The 15,357-nt window shown below is 48.0% G+C and overlaps 2 protein-coding genes across 3 annotated transcripts; both read right to left on the reverse strand.

Moving 5' to 3' along the window:
* Window positions 1-6,724: 6,724 nt before the first annotated feature.
* LOC4340659 (NF-X1-type zinc finger protein NFXL1) lies at window positions 6,725-10,487 on the reverse strand. Its single transcript, XM_015788358.3, has one exon. The coding sequence runs from the start codon at window positions 10,313-10,315 to the stop codon at window positions 6,962-6,964; it is 3,354 nt and encodes a 1,117-aa protein (XP_015643844.1). The 5' UTR covers window positions 10,316-10,487; the 3' UTR covers window positions 6,725-6,961.
* A 1,149-nt stretch (window positions 10,488-11,636) lies between these two features.
* LOC107277380 (E3 ubiquitin-protein ligase APD2) lies at window positions 11,637-14,803 on the reverse strand. 2 transcript variants are annotated; one of them, XM_066311271.1, is made up of 7 exons: window positions 14,033-14,803; window positions 13,738-13,806; window positions 13,336-13,467; window positions 12,895-12,964; window positions 12,495-12,786; window positions 11,973-12,064; window positions 11,637-11,882 (listed from the first exon to the last, which is right to left on the reverse strand). In XM_066311271.1, the coding sequence occupies exons 3-7, from the start codon at window positions 13,426-13,428 to the stop codon at window positions 11,860-11,862; spliced, it is 570 nt and encodes a 189-aa protein (XP_066167368.1). In that variant the 5' UTR covers window positions 13,429-13,467; window positions 13,738-13,806; window positions 14,033-14,803; the 3' UTR covers window positions 11,637-11,859. The 2 variants fall into 2 exon arrangements, with proteins under 2 accessions (XP_066167368.1, XP_066167367.1); XM_066311270.1 differs by having other exon boundaries at window positions 13,738-13,893.
* Between the last annotated feature and the right edge of the window lie 554 nt (window positions 14,804-15,357).

Genomic DNA, 15,357 nt, shown 5'->3' on the forward strand with positions numbered 1-15,357 from the left:
ATACTACGTTAATAGTAAATTATTAGTCTGTAAATAATTAACTAAATATAAAATGTATTTACGGACCCCAAGCGCTTCTCCCCAATTTAATTTGCCCCCTATTTTCAATTTAGCTGCTAGCATGCAAGAAGCTCGGAACACGCGCGATTATGTAACAAACAAGGGTAATTGATCATCCATGACGAAATCACACAGCATGAATATAGCTGGAACATCAACTACGGAAGCGCCCCTTGGTTATAATTGGCAAGGTTTCGACCCAACCATATAGTTGACTAATTAATTAAACAAACATATGTATGTGCTGATCATACTACTAATAAACATACTGGACAAACTAATTAACTAAAGCCAGAGATTAACACGAAACCATTTCTTCCTGACCACGTAAGAAAAGTGCCTTACGTGAGTGATAGTAGCAAATATTCCATCATAAAATCCGAAGAAGTACATGTGGTTTTCCCTGCTAGGTGTGTAAAGATTTGGCACTAATGTGTTTTCTTTGCACTCTCGCTCTGCAGCCTCTGCTAGTAAAACTATTTTCTGCATCCAACTTTCTCAACATTGAATCGAAATGCACTCTCCGTACTTATAAAGGAAGTCATACGGATAGATAATGCATATTCGTTTTCATATTTTTTTTCCGGATACAGAAACGAATACGGATAGTTCGAATGCGGAAACAAATATGGATTATATCGAATACGAATAATAATCGAATATGATTGGATACGAATACGAAAACAATTTTTTTCTCGGAGCACGAAAACCAACTCAACTTCTAATGGAAACAAATATCAACATATATAATTAGCTCAATTTACATAAAATGTAGTATAATTTATTAAAATTTAAATAATATTAATAGTGTGGACTAGTATTAAGAGATGAACTACTATTAGCTATCCGTATTCGTATCTGAATTCGAACAATCGGAGAATTATCCGATCCAAAAGATATTTGTATTTATTTTTCTCCGCAGGGGATGAAAACTATCCGCTCCATTTTCATCCCTACTGACTACCACTCTAGGCTGTGTTATTTTCCTATCTTTCCTAACTCATTTCCCTCATTTTCTACGCGCACGCTTTTCAAACTGCTAAACGGTATATTTTTTACAAAAGTTTTCTATATGAAAGTTGCTTTAAAAAATTATATTAATTTATTTATTTTAAGTTTGTTAGGTTAATACTTAATTAATCTTACTATAATTTCGTGCTTTATTTTCCGTGTTAGGATGTCCCGAACAAAAATTTTCTCCAAAACTAAAAAGCACGGAAATTGAAAAACATTTATTTCCTCCAAAAGTCTAAAATTTTCCATTCCAAACATAACCTTAACGTTACTTATGTGTTGAACAGTCCGTTAGACTGAAAAATACGAAAAGCACGGGTGTTTAATCGCCGAACCTAACGCGCGGCTCTGCGAGGTTTACAAAGGATCATCGAAGAGCAAAATAATAATCGTCAGCAGGTGGGCCCACGTTGTCAGCCTCTCCTCGCGCATCCTTTATATAAGACGCCGACGAGGCAAAGCTAGCCATCTCGTCTCCCTCCTTCCTCGGTCGGGTCCCATCACTCTGACCTCGTCTCTCTCTCAATCCGCGGGCCGCCATGGAGGAGCCGATCAAGAAGCAGCAGCAGCTGCTGCCCGCCGCTGTGGTGGCGCCGCCGCCGCCGCCGCCGGCGAAGACGACGCTGAAGACACTCCTCGACGCGTTCGCCGACATGGAGGAGGAGGAGGAGGAGAAGAAGCAGCGGCTGCCGCCCGGCGCGGTGGCGGTGTCGCGGACGTCGTCGTCGTCGGTGGCGTCGTCGGTGAGGAGGGCCAAGAAGCCGACGACGCTGCTCGACGCGTACGAGGTGGACTGCATCCGCCGGGAGCTCGAGGGCCTCATCCTCAGGCACAACGCGGCGGCGGCGGCCAAGAAAGAGGCCGCTGAGGCCGAGTCCGACGACGCGAAGAGCGAACACCGCCGCCGCCACCACCACCACCACCATAAGACGACGAGCGCCGCCAAGAACGCGAACCCCGCGGCGGCGCCGCCGCGGAGCCCGGCCAAGAAGGCGCCATCAGGAGGCGCCGGGGTGCGGATGCTGGGGAGACACGCCGTCGCGGTGTGCGGCGTGTCCGTGCCCGTGCCCGTGTCCATCGCCGCCGCCGCCGGCGGCGAGTGCGACGACGCGAAGAGCGAACACCGCCGCCGCCACCACCACAAGACGACGAGCGCCGCCAAGAACGCGAACCCCGCGGCGGCGCCGCCGCGGAGCCCGGCCAAGAAGGCGCCATCAGGAGGCGCCGGGGTGCGGATGCTGGGGAGGCACGCCGTCGCGGTGTGCGGCGTGTCCGTGCCCGTGCCCGTGTCCGTCGCCGGCGCCGCCGGCGGGAGGAGACGGCGGCGAGGAGGAGGCCACCGCCGGGAGGTGGAGAAAGTGTAGTAGCGCATTAATTTGGTACACGCAGTAAAAAAAAGTTCGTCGTGCGTGGTTAGTGGAGTAAAAAAGATAGTAGGAGTGGTTAAAGAATTCGACGTGTAATCTTAATTAGGAGCTTAATTTTCTCTAATTGAGTTTGCAATATCATTCTTGGCCTAATTAATCATCTCTCTGACTGTGTATGTGTGACATCAATGAGGCTGCAGTGACGGTGAATACACCATTGTAAAGAAATTTCAGATGACAAATGCTTCAGCTTTCACTATACTGCTGGTTCATTTTCAGCTGGTCTTGTTTGTTATGGAGCAGGGTGTTTTCCCTGCAAGAGGGGGTGTAATTAATTAATCATATGCCCTGATTCCCTGTCTACTAAGCTCCAATGGCAGCACTGCTGCTAGATCAACCATTGCAGTCCTATTTGTCCTTGGTCCTGTGCTCATCGATCTATCCTAATGGCCTAATCACTTGGTTCTGTGCTTATGGCTGGCTTGTTGGCTCTATATCCACCATCCTCTCTAACCTACCACTACCAGCACCACCCGCTTTGTGGGTAACGTTCCCATTATAAATGAAAATGGTCACTTTTTTATATTTTCTTTAAGGAAACGGGTTATATTTATAAATTTAACTATTTAATAGAGACTTCAATACCGGATTATGAAAGCTGGTTGTAGAAAATTTAAAGGAAGATTTCCTTTGATGATGATTTCACACGAAAAGTACATGAAAAATCCGTTCATCTCAAGCTCTTTTTTTTTTCGCTTCCTGCATACAAATCCTACACAATCAACTTTTCGTGATCTGAATGCTCTCAACTTTTGTATTCCTTTGTTTTTATTTTTCTGTTTTACGTTTAGATTTCTTTCATATTTATATACTTTCTCTATCCTATAATTCGAACAAGCCCTAATAGTATTAAAAAAAATCTTAAACATAGAAACACAAAAAAAAAACATGATTTGTGAACCAAATACAGTTCCACTTTTCAGATCAACTTCATACCAACAAAGGAAATTCGGCTAGTCCCGCTTCACATGAACCACAGGAGGGAGTACCAGCACATTTCCGCTTGATTTCTCGTGGTAATAATGGGCAACAGTACACAAGACCAGAGGAGAGAATCATCTTTTTTTTTTGAGAACGGAGAGAATCATCTTGGATCATCGACTCTCACTCACGCACTGGCCTTGCTATGCGTACTCGCCACCACAACATCAAGTTGGTCGTAACGCTGCTCGATCTCCTCGCGTCGCGCGCGTTGCGTGCCATTAAACCCCAGTTGGGTTGGTTGGGTATATCAGCATCGGCATATGTTCTCTACATTTTCCACAAGAATCGTCGTCAAACACACGAGCAAATCGTCAAAGGAGCTGGACGCGGACGCTTCCGCTCTCCGTGGCGATCGATTGGTTTCACCGCGAGGACCGAGGAGAGCTTACGGGCGTGTTTGATTCCCACACTTTACCACACCATATCTTTAGAGCAAATTTAATAGTATAACCAATTACTAGGTTCAATTCATCTATAACTAATCTAATAACTTATTTATACAATAGTTACATACTACACTAGTAATATCTGGTCCCATCTGTCATACACACACCGTGTCTTAAAGTCCGTGCTACAGTTGACTATAAATCTGTAGCCCGTTGCTCTTCTCTCTCCTTATTTTTCTCCTTAAAATATGTTTGCAGCTGGCTTATAGCCTGCTATTGTACCTGCTCTTAGCTCTCACAGTTTATTAGGCATGTGTTTGGTTCACTGACATAGTTGTTTGTCACATTTTTTCAATAACATGTCCCATATGTCATAGGCTTAATTTTCTTGCTAACTTTACCACATTTTGGCTCTGCTTGAATCTACTAAAGATGAAGATGAAAATTAAGCGTTTTACGTAAAACGAGGTGGTAATAACTTATGATTAATTAAGTTTTAATTATTACAAACTTAAAAAATAGATTATTCTGATATTTTAGAACAACTTTCATATAGAAAATTTTCACACGAAACGCATCGTTTAGCAGTTTGAAAAGTGTGCTATGAAAATCCAAAACTTTATCTTCCCTAAGTTGGTTTCTACAACAGGTCCTTTGTGGCTAGCAATTTATTCACCATACTTTTATTACTGCCACAAGCCCACAACTTACTTAAGTTTAGTTATAGTAAAGTGTGACTAGTAACCAAACACACCTCTACTTACGCGAACTACGCACGCATCGAGACTTGGCGAGAGGTAAACCGAAATCTCGTCTGGCACAGCGTGTGCCACGGCGATGGAACGGATGGTTGGCGGCGTTCCAGCCTTCCAGGGAGGGAAATGGTTTGATTTGATGCGGTGGATGAGGGGAGTGACGAGTCGTCGGCGAAATCGGCGGGCGTTGGTTGGTGCCTTGGTGGCGCCCGCCCGCGCCGCGCCGCGCGCGACGTACGCGCGACGCGAGCCAGCTCATTCCATGGGAAGACAGGTAGCCGTTCGTACTACCGGCCGCCCTGGACGTTCTGGACCTGTACCGGCCGTGGTACCACCGTACCTAGTGCATGCCCGGCCGGTGGCCTCATGTGATGTGAGCAAGAAATTGTATGTGGGCCGTGGACGCTCCAGATTCACATATCACAATTCACAACCTTAGCCACGAATGCGAATGCACGATGGAAAGGAATAATTAAGTTCGTTTCATGTTACTTATTATCTTGACATTGAGTTTATATCAAGTTCTTAAACCGTGATATCAAATATAATGTGTCTTTCAATTTACAAAACTGGATCACTCTAAATCCTAGGATAGTATTATGCACGTTTTTTGGCTAACGTGGTGAGTCAACTGTGATCAACCTAGCTGAGTCAGCGTGGGATCCACGCATGTCCCATGTGTCAGTGATCAATTCTCTCTTCCTCCTCTCTCTCTCTCCACTTCTCTTCCTCTCTCTTCCCCATCTTCTTTAGGGCGACGACCGACGCGGAGAACCGTTGCAGGCGGCGGCCTGTGGAAGAGAAACTGGGCGGCGACGATGATGTCGAGCTAGGCCTCACGCAGCACGCCGCCACGAGCGATGCACTTGCCCAGCAGCAGTGCACTTCTCCCACTCCATGTAAGTAGCCACTCAAACCCGACATCAGTGAAGGCATCAGCCCGGGGTTCTCCTTGGCGACACGCCACTTTCTCCAGTAGAAGGCATTCTTGGCGAGGCAGCGACTTGAAGCGGGTTGTGGGGAGTGATGATGAGGAGGGTGTGGACAAGGCGGAGGCCGCAAATAGTGAGGGTTGCGGTGGAGGAAGCGAGGGGATTGCAGGGGTTTGGGGTAGAAAGGGGTAGCCATGCCGAAAATGGATGCCTTGGTTGGCTCCGGCGTGGGCTTCAGCCTTCAGGTTTAGCTGGGATTTTGAGGTGGCGGTGTGCAGTGTGCCAGCACTTTTGGCTCAAACACGAAGATGGTGCTGGAGCGGATGCTCGCGCGGGAGCAGAAGGACATGCTGTTGCTCGGCAAAAGTGTCCCCCGCCGTGCTACGCTACGGGAGGACCAGCTCGACGCCACCGCTCAACTCCTCTCTCGCCGGGCGCTACCCTTCTTTCACGCTGGCAGCCGCGTGCTGCCCTTCTTCCCGTTGGCCTTGCCCTCAAGATGGGGAAGAGAGAATTCAAGAACGTGGTCCAAATTAACTCAGTCGAGATGGGACCTAAGGTGAACTTATTCCCAGTGCAAATGAGGGTGAGTTGGGCCGAATTTGGAAACTGGAATACAACTAACTCTCTGAATTCTTTGATCTGAAACTCCGCACGGACGGATAGCAAGTTAGTACTGTAACATACGCCGTGTACGGGGCCCAAAAATATTTCAAACATGCTAAAACATCTTCACACCATAACTTTCTTCCTTGATTGACTGCTGAAAACTGATACTTGTTGATTTGGCACAACACAGATTTTGCATCGAAGATAAATTCTATTACGTTTGGTGCAAAACCCAGGTTCCTTTGCGTGGACGACTGCACACAACAGTTCAACTCACAGCGTGCTTCAATCTGCACACCACATTCCAACTCAGCGTGTTTCACTCTGCACAACATTTCTCATGTTCTCTCTTTTTGGAGAACCATTTCTCACGATTTATCTCAACAATAATAACATACACCACCTATATAGATAATCGCGTGTTACTTCTCACATTTTATCTGAACAATACCAGGTACCCAACTATATAGAATTATAGATAAACAGCGCATGCAACTCTTGTAGGACTACGACACAAGGAACCATTTCAGACAACAGACTACTACAGAGCAAGCAGAGGTCGGCAATCTACGACGTATTTTTTTCCTCAGTTCGAACGGACGACTGCAAAAGAAGCAGCAGCGTTACAGGGATGCCGGCATGACAAGATCAGTGTGCTCACAACAGATCAGTCAGCGGGCCTTCATCAGGAACCACATAAAAGTGTGAGGATACATTTGGTACTAGCAAATAAAATTCGACCAAAAAAGGATCTGAATGGAGGTAAACCATCTGAAACCGAGCTTCCTGATGACTCATTCACAAGCTTCTTCCCAATCATCCACTTCGACTTCAGGCTGCATCTTACTAACCGGTGGCGCAGTACTTGGCCCTGCGCTGGATACAGCATCGGTGCGAGGAGCAGGCTTACTCTCCTCGACTGGCCTGGAGCTTGTGGCCGCATCGGACTCCAGGGCGTTCCAGCGGTTCGATGTCCCCATGACTTGGGCGACAGTGTCACCGCCACGCCTCCATACTGATCCTGGAGCTTGACCAAGCACACCTGTCCAGTCTCCTGAGGATGGATCAGGCTCAGAGGCAGTGGCCTTCTTCCATGGATTGGCACTGCTCTTGGTAGCCGCCACTCCATCTTTCTGCCCTGCAACCCAGACATTGCCTGGCTGAGCGCTGCTGCTTGGCAAAAACACAGCAGCACCCTGGTAAGCAGAACCATAATCCAGCCGCCTCAGAGCTGTCGCTGCTCTAGCTGGATCATTGAAGACAGCCACAGCATTCTTGTCATTCAGCCAAACCAATTCACACTCCCCGCCAAACCTTAAAACCAGAGCGCTAACATCAGCATCCCGGGGCAGGTCCAGCATTGCAACAACAAGCCTTGGGTCCATGTCCACCAAGGGATCAAAGAAAGGATGGGAAGCAGCAACAAATACACCTGGCTTGGAACCCAGGATGCGAGCAGGCGCCTTTGACTTCGGTGTGGGATGGATAGTAATGAAACGTTTGGGTTCCCAACCAGCAGCCTGAACAGAAAGCTTCCACCTGTCGGCAATGACCCTGATAGCATCTCTCTTATCCTTTGTCATGTGACAGAAGACATGGACCTTGAGGTTGCCTGAAGAATTGCCTCTTGTCTTCCCAAGTACAAGGAACTTGCACCTCTCCTCTATGGCCATCACCCATTTTGGCTCACGGCGGAAAAGGTCAGAAAGCAAATCCGATGCATTTGAGTTCTCACCAAAATGCAATGCATCCAAATTGGGTGGAGTGATGTCAAATGCTTCAGCAAGGACCCTCTTCCTCTCCATCTTGGCACAGTCCTCATCACAAGAGAGCTTCCTCTGCCCAAGTGGTACCCTCCTCCCATCAGATTCCACCGGCTGGAGTGGCATTGGCAGCTTCTGTATGATGGATACTTCAAACATATTATCGCCATTGGCGGTTCCCCCAGCACTGCATGGCACAGTTGCAGTGATACGGCCACAAGAGCAGGCAATGGTCATAGGGAATTCACATCTCAAATCTGGGCAAGGTGATGATGGGTGGCATGGAGCTGTGCAAGTGTGCTTACATTCCCTCCTTGGGGCACCACATACCTGTCCACATGAAGCTCTACCACCAGTACTTGAGCTAGCATCTCCATTTGCAGGTGGTGGATCACAAGGGGAAGGATGGCAAGACCTGTTGCAAGCGTGCATTCCACATTGCCGGTTCTTTCCACAAGGTTGGTTGCATCTGATATCCTTAGAACCACAAGGGATGTTCCTCAGCACCACATGTCCACCAATGCATTCTCGCATTACTGGAACAACACAAGGAGGGCAGTCCCCAAAATGGCATTGATGCGTCGCCGGATGTCCACATGGCTGGGGAACTAAGCATTGGTGTGGGCATGATGGAGTTGGTGTGCCGCAAGGAAGCGGTGGAGGGATGGATGTCCTACCACAGGCACAAGTCAGATCATTGAATATGGTCTCAAGGCAGGGCGGGCAGTGACCACTATGGCAGAGAAGCTGGCATCCATGCTGTCCACACCGGAGCTTCTTGCCACACGGTATCTGGCAGAGATGGGGATCCCAATTACCCCCTTCAAGCCGAGCGAGCGGCTTTGAAAGTGGGCAACAGCACTCACTACACCTGTGCCTCCCACAGTTTTTCTTTCGCCCACAAGGCTTGTTGCAACGGAATTCTTCCTCCAAGACCTTGTAGCACTCCACCATCTGGCCTGATGAACCACAGCGGCACCTCTGTTCCACACGAACCACACAAGGTGGGCAGTCTCCCTCATGGCATGTGACCTTGCACCTATGCACACCACAAGGCAGCTTCTTGTCGCACACCTTGTCACAGGTTGGGATCGGGTCCAAGCAGCTTGCTCTCTTCTCCAGCAGCCTTGTCTTCCCACAATGGCATGCTGTGACCTTCCCTGGCATAAGTTCGCACTCCCCGCATGGCCCTGGGTGGCAAATGTCTTGGCAGGCATGATTTCCGCACGACAGCATATGGCTGCAGGCCTCACTGCATGAGAACACTCCATCCTTCTCAGATAAATTCCCTTTCAGTTCCATCTCTCCACACAGCAATGTCTCTGTCTTCTTCCCACAGAAACACCGGGCAGAAATGAGAACATTACAGTCCCCGCATGGTCCAGTGTGGCAGACCTTCTCGCAGCGGTGCCTCCGGCAGGGGAGCAGCCGATCACACCGCTGCCCGCACGTCACAGGCGTTGTCCGGTCCGCACACCGCCGCACAATGGTCTGCTTGCCGCATGGGCACAGCCGGTCCGGCGCGAACGCTTTGCAAGGCGGGCAGGGCCCTGGGTGGCACTGCAGGACGCACACATGGGGGCACCTGGTGGCTGCAGCGTCGTCGGCCTTCACGGCAGGGTCAGCCTTCTCGAGGGGCTTGGAGCAGGGCTCGCCGCAGGAGTGCGGCGTGAGGAAGAGATCGTTGGGTGGCTCGCGGCGGCGCCCGCAGAAGCAGGTGTAGGCGAGCTCGCGCGCGGGGACGGCGTGCACGGACTGGCACCCGGGGCAGCGCCAGGAGGAGTCCGGGTCGGACGCGTCGGCGGCGGACGCCGGGGAGCGCGCCCACTTGCGGATGCAGGGGAGGTGGAAGATGGAGAAGCAGCTGCCGCAGGACCACACCGGCGCCGACCGCCGCACCATGTCGTAGCAGATCATGCACTCCACCGCCCCCCTCGCCAGCTTGTCCTGGATCTCCTGCACCAGCTGCGGCACCGCCCCATCTCCCCCCGCCGCCGCCTTCGTCGCCGCCACACGCGCAGGCGCAGGCGCGGCGGCACGGGTCGGAGCGGGCGCCGCATGCTGCTGCCGCTGCTGCTGCTGCGGCGGCGGCGGGGGCGGCGCAGCGGAAGGCCTCTCCTGCGGCGGGCCGCGGCGCTGGCCGCCACCCCCATGATTCCTCCGGCGCGGGCGACGTTGCTGCTGCTGCGGTCGATCCTCCGAGGCCGGATTGGGGGAGGGCAGGATCGGGCCGATGCGATCGGGTGCGGGGGCGGCGGCGCGGGGCGGTGGGGGAATATCAGGGGCGGTAGAGCGGGGTCGCCATACGGCGCGGGAAGAAGGCACCGCGACGGGGCCTCCGCCGCCGCCGCCGTTGCCGCCGCGGCGGCGATCGGAGGAGGACATAGGGCGGCGGGGGAGTAAACCAAGGGTTCCCGAGTCCTCCGTTTGCGGGGAGATGCGGTGGGGGGCACGAGACGAGTGAGGCGGCGGCGGCGAGATGAAGGGGAAGGGAGGAGGAGGGGTATTTGAGGGGGAGGAGAGCCTTGGAGACGACGGCAAATCGGCGATTGGGTTTGTGGGGGGGGGGGGGGGGGGGGGTGGGGAAAAAACGGCGGTGGGGGAGGGGGAAGCGGAGGAGGAAGGAGGGAGGCGGTTGCGGCTGGATTTGGATTGCGGCTGGGTCGGTCTGGTTGGGTTGGGGTTGGGTCGGGTCGGGTCCGTGTCCGTTGTTTCTGGAGGTTGCTCGGCTCGAGACCAAGAAGTGTACGTAAGCTTCGTGTGGGCTGCCTGTTGATTCCACGAGTTAATATCTGACGTCACCACGTGTGTGTATTGGTGTTTATAAGTCAATTTTAAAGTTTAATTTTAGGGTTTATTTTATGGTCTTTTATCGTATTTTTTAGAAAATCACAAATAAGAATTTTATGTGTAAACTATTTTTAAATTGCTGATAAACAGCTCGTATAAGCATAGGCCGTTGGATTGTTTCGTGTGTTACCGTGTATTATATGTCGGCAAGAAAGGACAACTCAACAGTTTTTTTCCCTTTTATCATCACTATTATATGAAATTTGAAGCGCAGAAATTTCAATGGGTTTTAAACGAATCTCATAGAAATTGAATGGTACTACTATTACTACCAAAAACAAATTTCGTGATTTAGGCCTTGTTTAGTTGGCAAAAAATTTCACCCTTGCATGTCACATCAGATATACGGATAAATATTTGAAGTATTAAACATAGTCTAATAACAAAACAAATTACAGATTCCACCAGGAAACCGCGAGATGAATTTATTAAGCATAATTAATCTGTCATTAGTAAATGTTTATTGTAGCACCACATTGTCAAATCATGGCACAATTATGCTTAAAAGATTCGTCTCGCAATTTCCTGGTGAACTGTGTAATTGTTTTTTCTATATTTAATACTATATGTATGTGTCTAAAATTCAATGTGACAATGTGAAAAATTTTATTTGGAACTAGACAGAACCTTAATACCAACTACCATATGCTGATCATACTCGGAGTCACTGTTGAAAAATCTGAAAGCTTGGGCCCTACGTGGACACAACAAGTTGGTTCCCATGATGGTCAACACATGGGAGGGAAACTTGGCCGCCACGGAGAGTGAGACCTTGGAAGAATAATAATTCTGGCCGCAAGCCTGCAACCACGAGCTTTGGTCCAGCCAAACGTATGGCTAGAGTGCACGGCATGAATGCGATACGAACTACTATTATCATGCATCAGTCTCCAAGTGTGTGAAACGTACAGTGGATCAGAGAAAGAAAGCAGTACGAACTACTGAAAGTCTTTACCTAAACATACACAAGAAAAAGGAAACAAAAAGATTCAATAGCCGGCGTAAATTAATTGAGTCCATCTTCAATACTAGCTTCCTCATCCGGTCAATCCGTCAGGTAGGTGATCGACATTCCATGCTTAGTCCAAAGCATCCTTCAGGCCTAGACAGGCAGCATATGGGCGGCAAGGCAACAATTCATCAGTGCAGCATTGCAACTCTTCTCTCTGCTGACTCAAGATCATCTACTCACCACAAGACGAACCTAAGGGCTCCACCAGCCTCCTTACTCTGTGGATCAGCCTTCGGCAAATTGGGCATGCCTGATTTTTGTCTTCCGCGATCCTGCAGTAACAGTAGGCAATGTGGTGTTATTCAGTGAGCTTCATCAAATAATTATGGGACAACAAATCTTTGGCTCCTAGCTTTACAGAGAGATAAATCATAACAGTTCAGACCGAGGCTTATAATCGGAATCCAAAACTTGACAATTTATCAATTTGTGAGTTGTGACTTTACAGGGATCAGGTCCCTTTTATTCTACATGTTAATAAGACGCAAATATCAGGAAATGACCTAATATCAAATAATTAGAAGGGGTGAGGCTTCAAACCCATGTCGTCTAGCCCACCACCTTGTGGAGCTAGCCGGAAGACCCTTGAGTGTTTCTCATTCTACAAGTTAATCAGATTCGTAAAAAGAAAAAGCAATCAAATCAAAGCCATACAGCAGTAAACTGACTCCTGTAACTGAAGGATTTAGATGAGAATTATACCTCCTTGCACATGTAAAACATGCAAAACCATGGCCACAGGGTATGAAGAAGCAACTCCGTGGAGCATCATAGCAGATCTTGCAGACATTCTCACTGCACATATCTTCTGAAGAGCACATGCTCGACTCAGGCTGCTCTTCCGTCGCTCCATAGCTGAAAACCACCCTTTTTCTTGGTAGAATTGGTTCTGTTTCATTGTTCCTTGCATCTTGATCCCGAACTGTTTGATGGTCTGTATCAGAAAATTCTGCCAGTTGCTTCAGGAAGCAATAAAACACAGCTACTATAACACCTACAGTTCAACCAATGGAGACAGAATCAGTATTATTTAAAAAGTGCAGTGAAAAGATCTAATCAAGGAATGAGCAAATTGAAAAGCAATCATGAAGCTATATCGCACATATTATGACAAAGTATGATGCCAACTGGGAAGAAAAGGATAAGTCAACCAACAAAAGCTTCATTAGCACCTGAAACATAAATTTCAAACCACTTAGAACCAGTTTTCTAGAGAAAATAAATAAAAAGGTGGAGAGCTGCTGCTACAGTTTACCTTCTGATGTATTGATAGCTCAAACAAAATTGCAGTAAACTAGTACCAAGGCACTCTACCTGGCAATATCAGGAATGCAATTTACAGCGGCATAGATGGTAAAAGCTAGCAGCGTGCGGCACACAAAACTGGAGGAGAAGATAACAGTCTAACAGAAGAATGCAGCATGGAGAACTGGAGGAGAAGACGTTCGGCAACTACTTCTGAGGACGAGGTAAGTTCAGGCTGGAGAAGAACTATACTATGGAATTGAGGAATTAGTGAATGTTTTGGTTATCATTTACTTACCAGTCTTCCACATGGACTTGCTAAGTAGAACACAGGGTGACCAGTGGTTGTTGATATCACGTTGCAAAGGTAACTACCATTCTTACAGACCATTGTGAGAAGGGCATGTGTTACACCGTGGTGAGTTTTGAACTACCTAGAACAAAGGTCACAATGAAAATTCAGAAGCTGTCCCAACATTTCGTGAATCTGGCTTAGATACAAGGAGCTATAGCAAAGAGAAGAAGAATCTGAAAACAAAACCACCAGGTTCACAAACTCACAACAATGCAAAGCACTGCAAGTTCAGAACCAAAGAGGCACTGAGAACTGACTACAAGAAGAGACTCAAACGTAGGATTTGATGCTAAATAAAGGAGTAAGCTCTGTGAAGAAAATGATTCAAACTAAGAAGTTTGGTACCTACAAGAATCTTTTCAGATGTTGATGCCACAAATTTGCAAATCAGCTGTGATGCTCACTAATCCGTAACTGACAAAAATGAACAAAACAATTATCGGTAACATGGCATAGTGGCCCCAATACTCCGAATAATCTTCTTGAGAAAAATGCAGGAGACTGAAAAAGATGACAAAAAAAAGCAGAAGGTTCAGAAACAACTAAAATTAGTCATAGCACAGCATTGTAGCCAGCACGTCGGCATGTGCAGTAATGAAGGGACTAGTAGCTCAACACAGGAACAATTTGGTGCACTCACCAAATAACACAGAATGGCAGATGTACGCATTGAACAACCCAGGGAAGGTGATGTAGGTCAGGCAGAGGACCTAAGCCTGCGATTGCATCCTCCAAGGTGGTAGGCAGCCAGGCACACTTGCAGTCAACACGACGGCCACCCCATTGTGCTTGAACGCAATGCATTCTCATGATGGCTGTGACTGCATCGAGCAAACTGAGTTCCATACAGGCAGATCTGCAGATGGACTCCTAAGCATGCGACTGCATCCTCATGATGGCATTCCATGCCAGCAGATGGACTCCTCCAGGCCACTCCATCGAACAAACTGAGTTCGTCTTCCAGTGGTCGGACTTGGTCGGTCCCATCTTTTCCGAGCAAATAGGCATCGCCTCTAACGTGACGCACGGCGGAGGCGCGGTCTGGCATTTCGTCGAACAGCATGAGCGCAGCTGTGGCTCCCCCATGCCCATAAGCGCAGCCGCGCAGGGTCGATGCAGGGAGTCGTCCGAGACCGAGTAGGCCATCTTGGGGGCGATCGTGGCAACCGTCGAGGAGCATGCGGGAGAGGCGCGCTAAGGTTGGCGAGGTGCGTGGCGTAGGCATATGGAACGCGATGGTGGCAGGCGGGTGGGGTTCGCGGGCGCTTTGGAGGAAGGTAGCGGCGGCGTGGTCATGGCGAAGTATGCGCACCGCATGCGCAAGTACACGGACCGGTGGTGGCGGCCGCCGCCGACGGCAGCGGCAGCCGGCGGCGAGGACCCGAAAGCCGTTTCCCAAGATGCAATTTGCAAGAGTAAATTGCACAAAACTTATTATATATTGAATTATTGTAAAACTACTGGGTTGTTCATATCGATGCCATTTCAAACCATATCATTTTTAAATAAAATTATTAAATATGTGAATCCATTTAGTTTTTTTTCTAAACTTTAGTAAATATATAAGAAATCATGCAAAAACTTGGCAATATTATCAAATTGTCAAAATTTTGGCATTGCTAAAATTTGATAATGTTTATTGTTTGCTACAATCTGAACATGCCCTACAAATTAAAGATAATATATCACAAAATACAACTCTAATACCAAATTTATCATAAAACTACGAATTTAAGGTGAATTATATTTTAGTATCAAACTTATCATAAAACTATAAGTTTAGCGTCAATTTACTTACATACTTGGATGTTTATAACTCAATCATAATATTTGTGCTAAAGATTTAAACCTCAAAATCTATAGTTTTATAATAATTTTATTATTAAATCTTTAGTTTTGCGATGCTCAATCTTAAAGCAGTAGTTTCATGATAAATTTATCGTTATATCAATATATCACCTTAAA

The sequence above is a fragment of the Oryza sativa genome, chromosome 6 (assembly GCF_034140825.1).
Source record: "Oryza sativa Japonica Group chromosome 6, ASM3414082v1".
Taxonomy (NCBI): domain Eukaryota; kingdom Viridiplantae; phylum Streptophyta; class Magnoliopsida; order Poales; family Poaceae; genus Oryza; species Oryza sativa.

Bases quoted from the DNA above. Each gene is read 5' to 3' on its own strand.
- LOC4340659 (XM_015788358.3), bottom strand. From the start codon at position 10,315: ATGTCCTCCTCCGATCGCCGCCGCGGCGGCAACGGCGGCGGCGGCGGA.
- LOC107277380 (XM_066311271.1), bottom strand. From the start codon at position 13,428: ATGGTCTGTAAGAATGGTAGTTACCTTTGCAACGTGATATCAACAACC. The intron at 12,065-12,494 runs GTATAATTCTCA...CTGTTACTGCAG, and splicing joins TGTTTTACATGTGCAAGGAG to GATCGCGGAAGACAAAAATC. The intron at 11,883-11,972 runs GTGAGTAGATGA...CTGCCTGTCTAG, and splicing joins GCCCTTAGGTTCGTCTTGTG to GCCTGAAGGATGCTTTGGAC.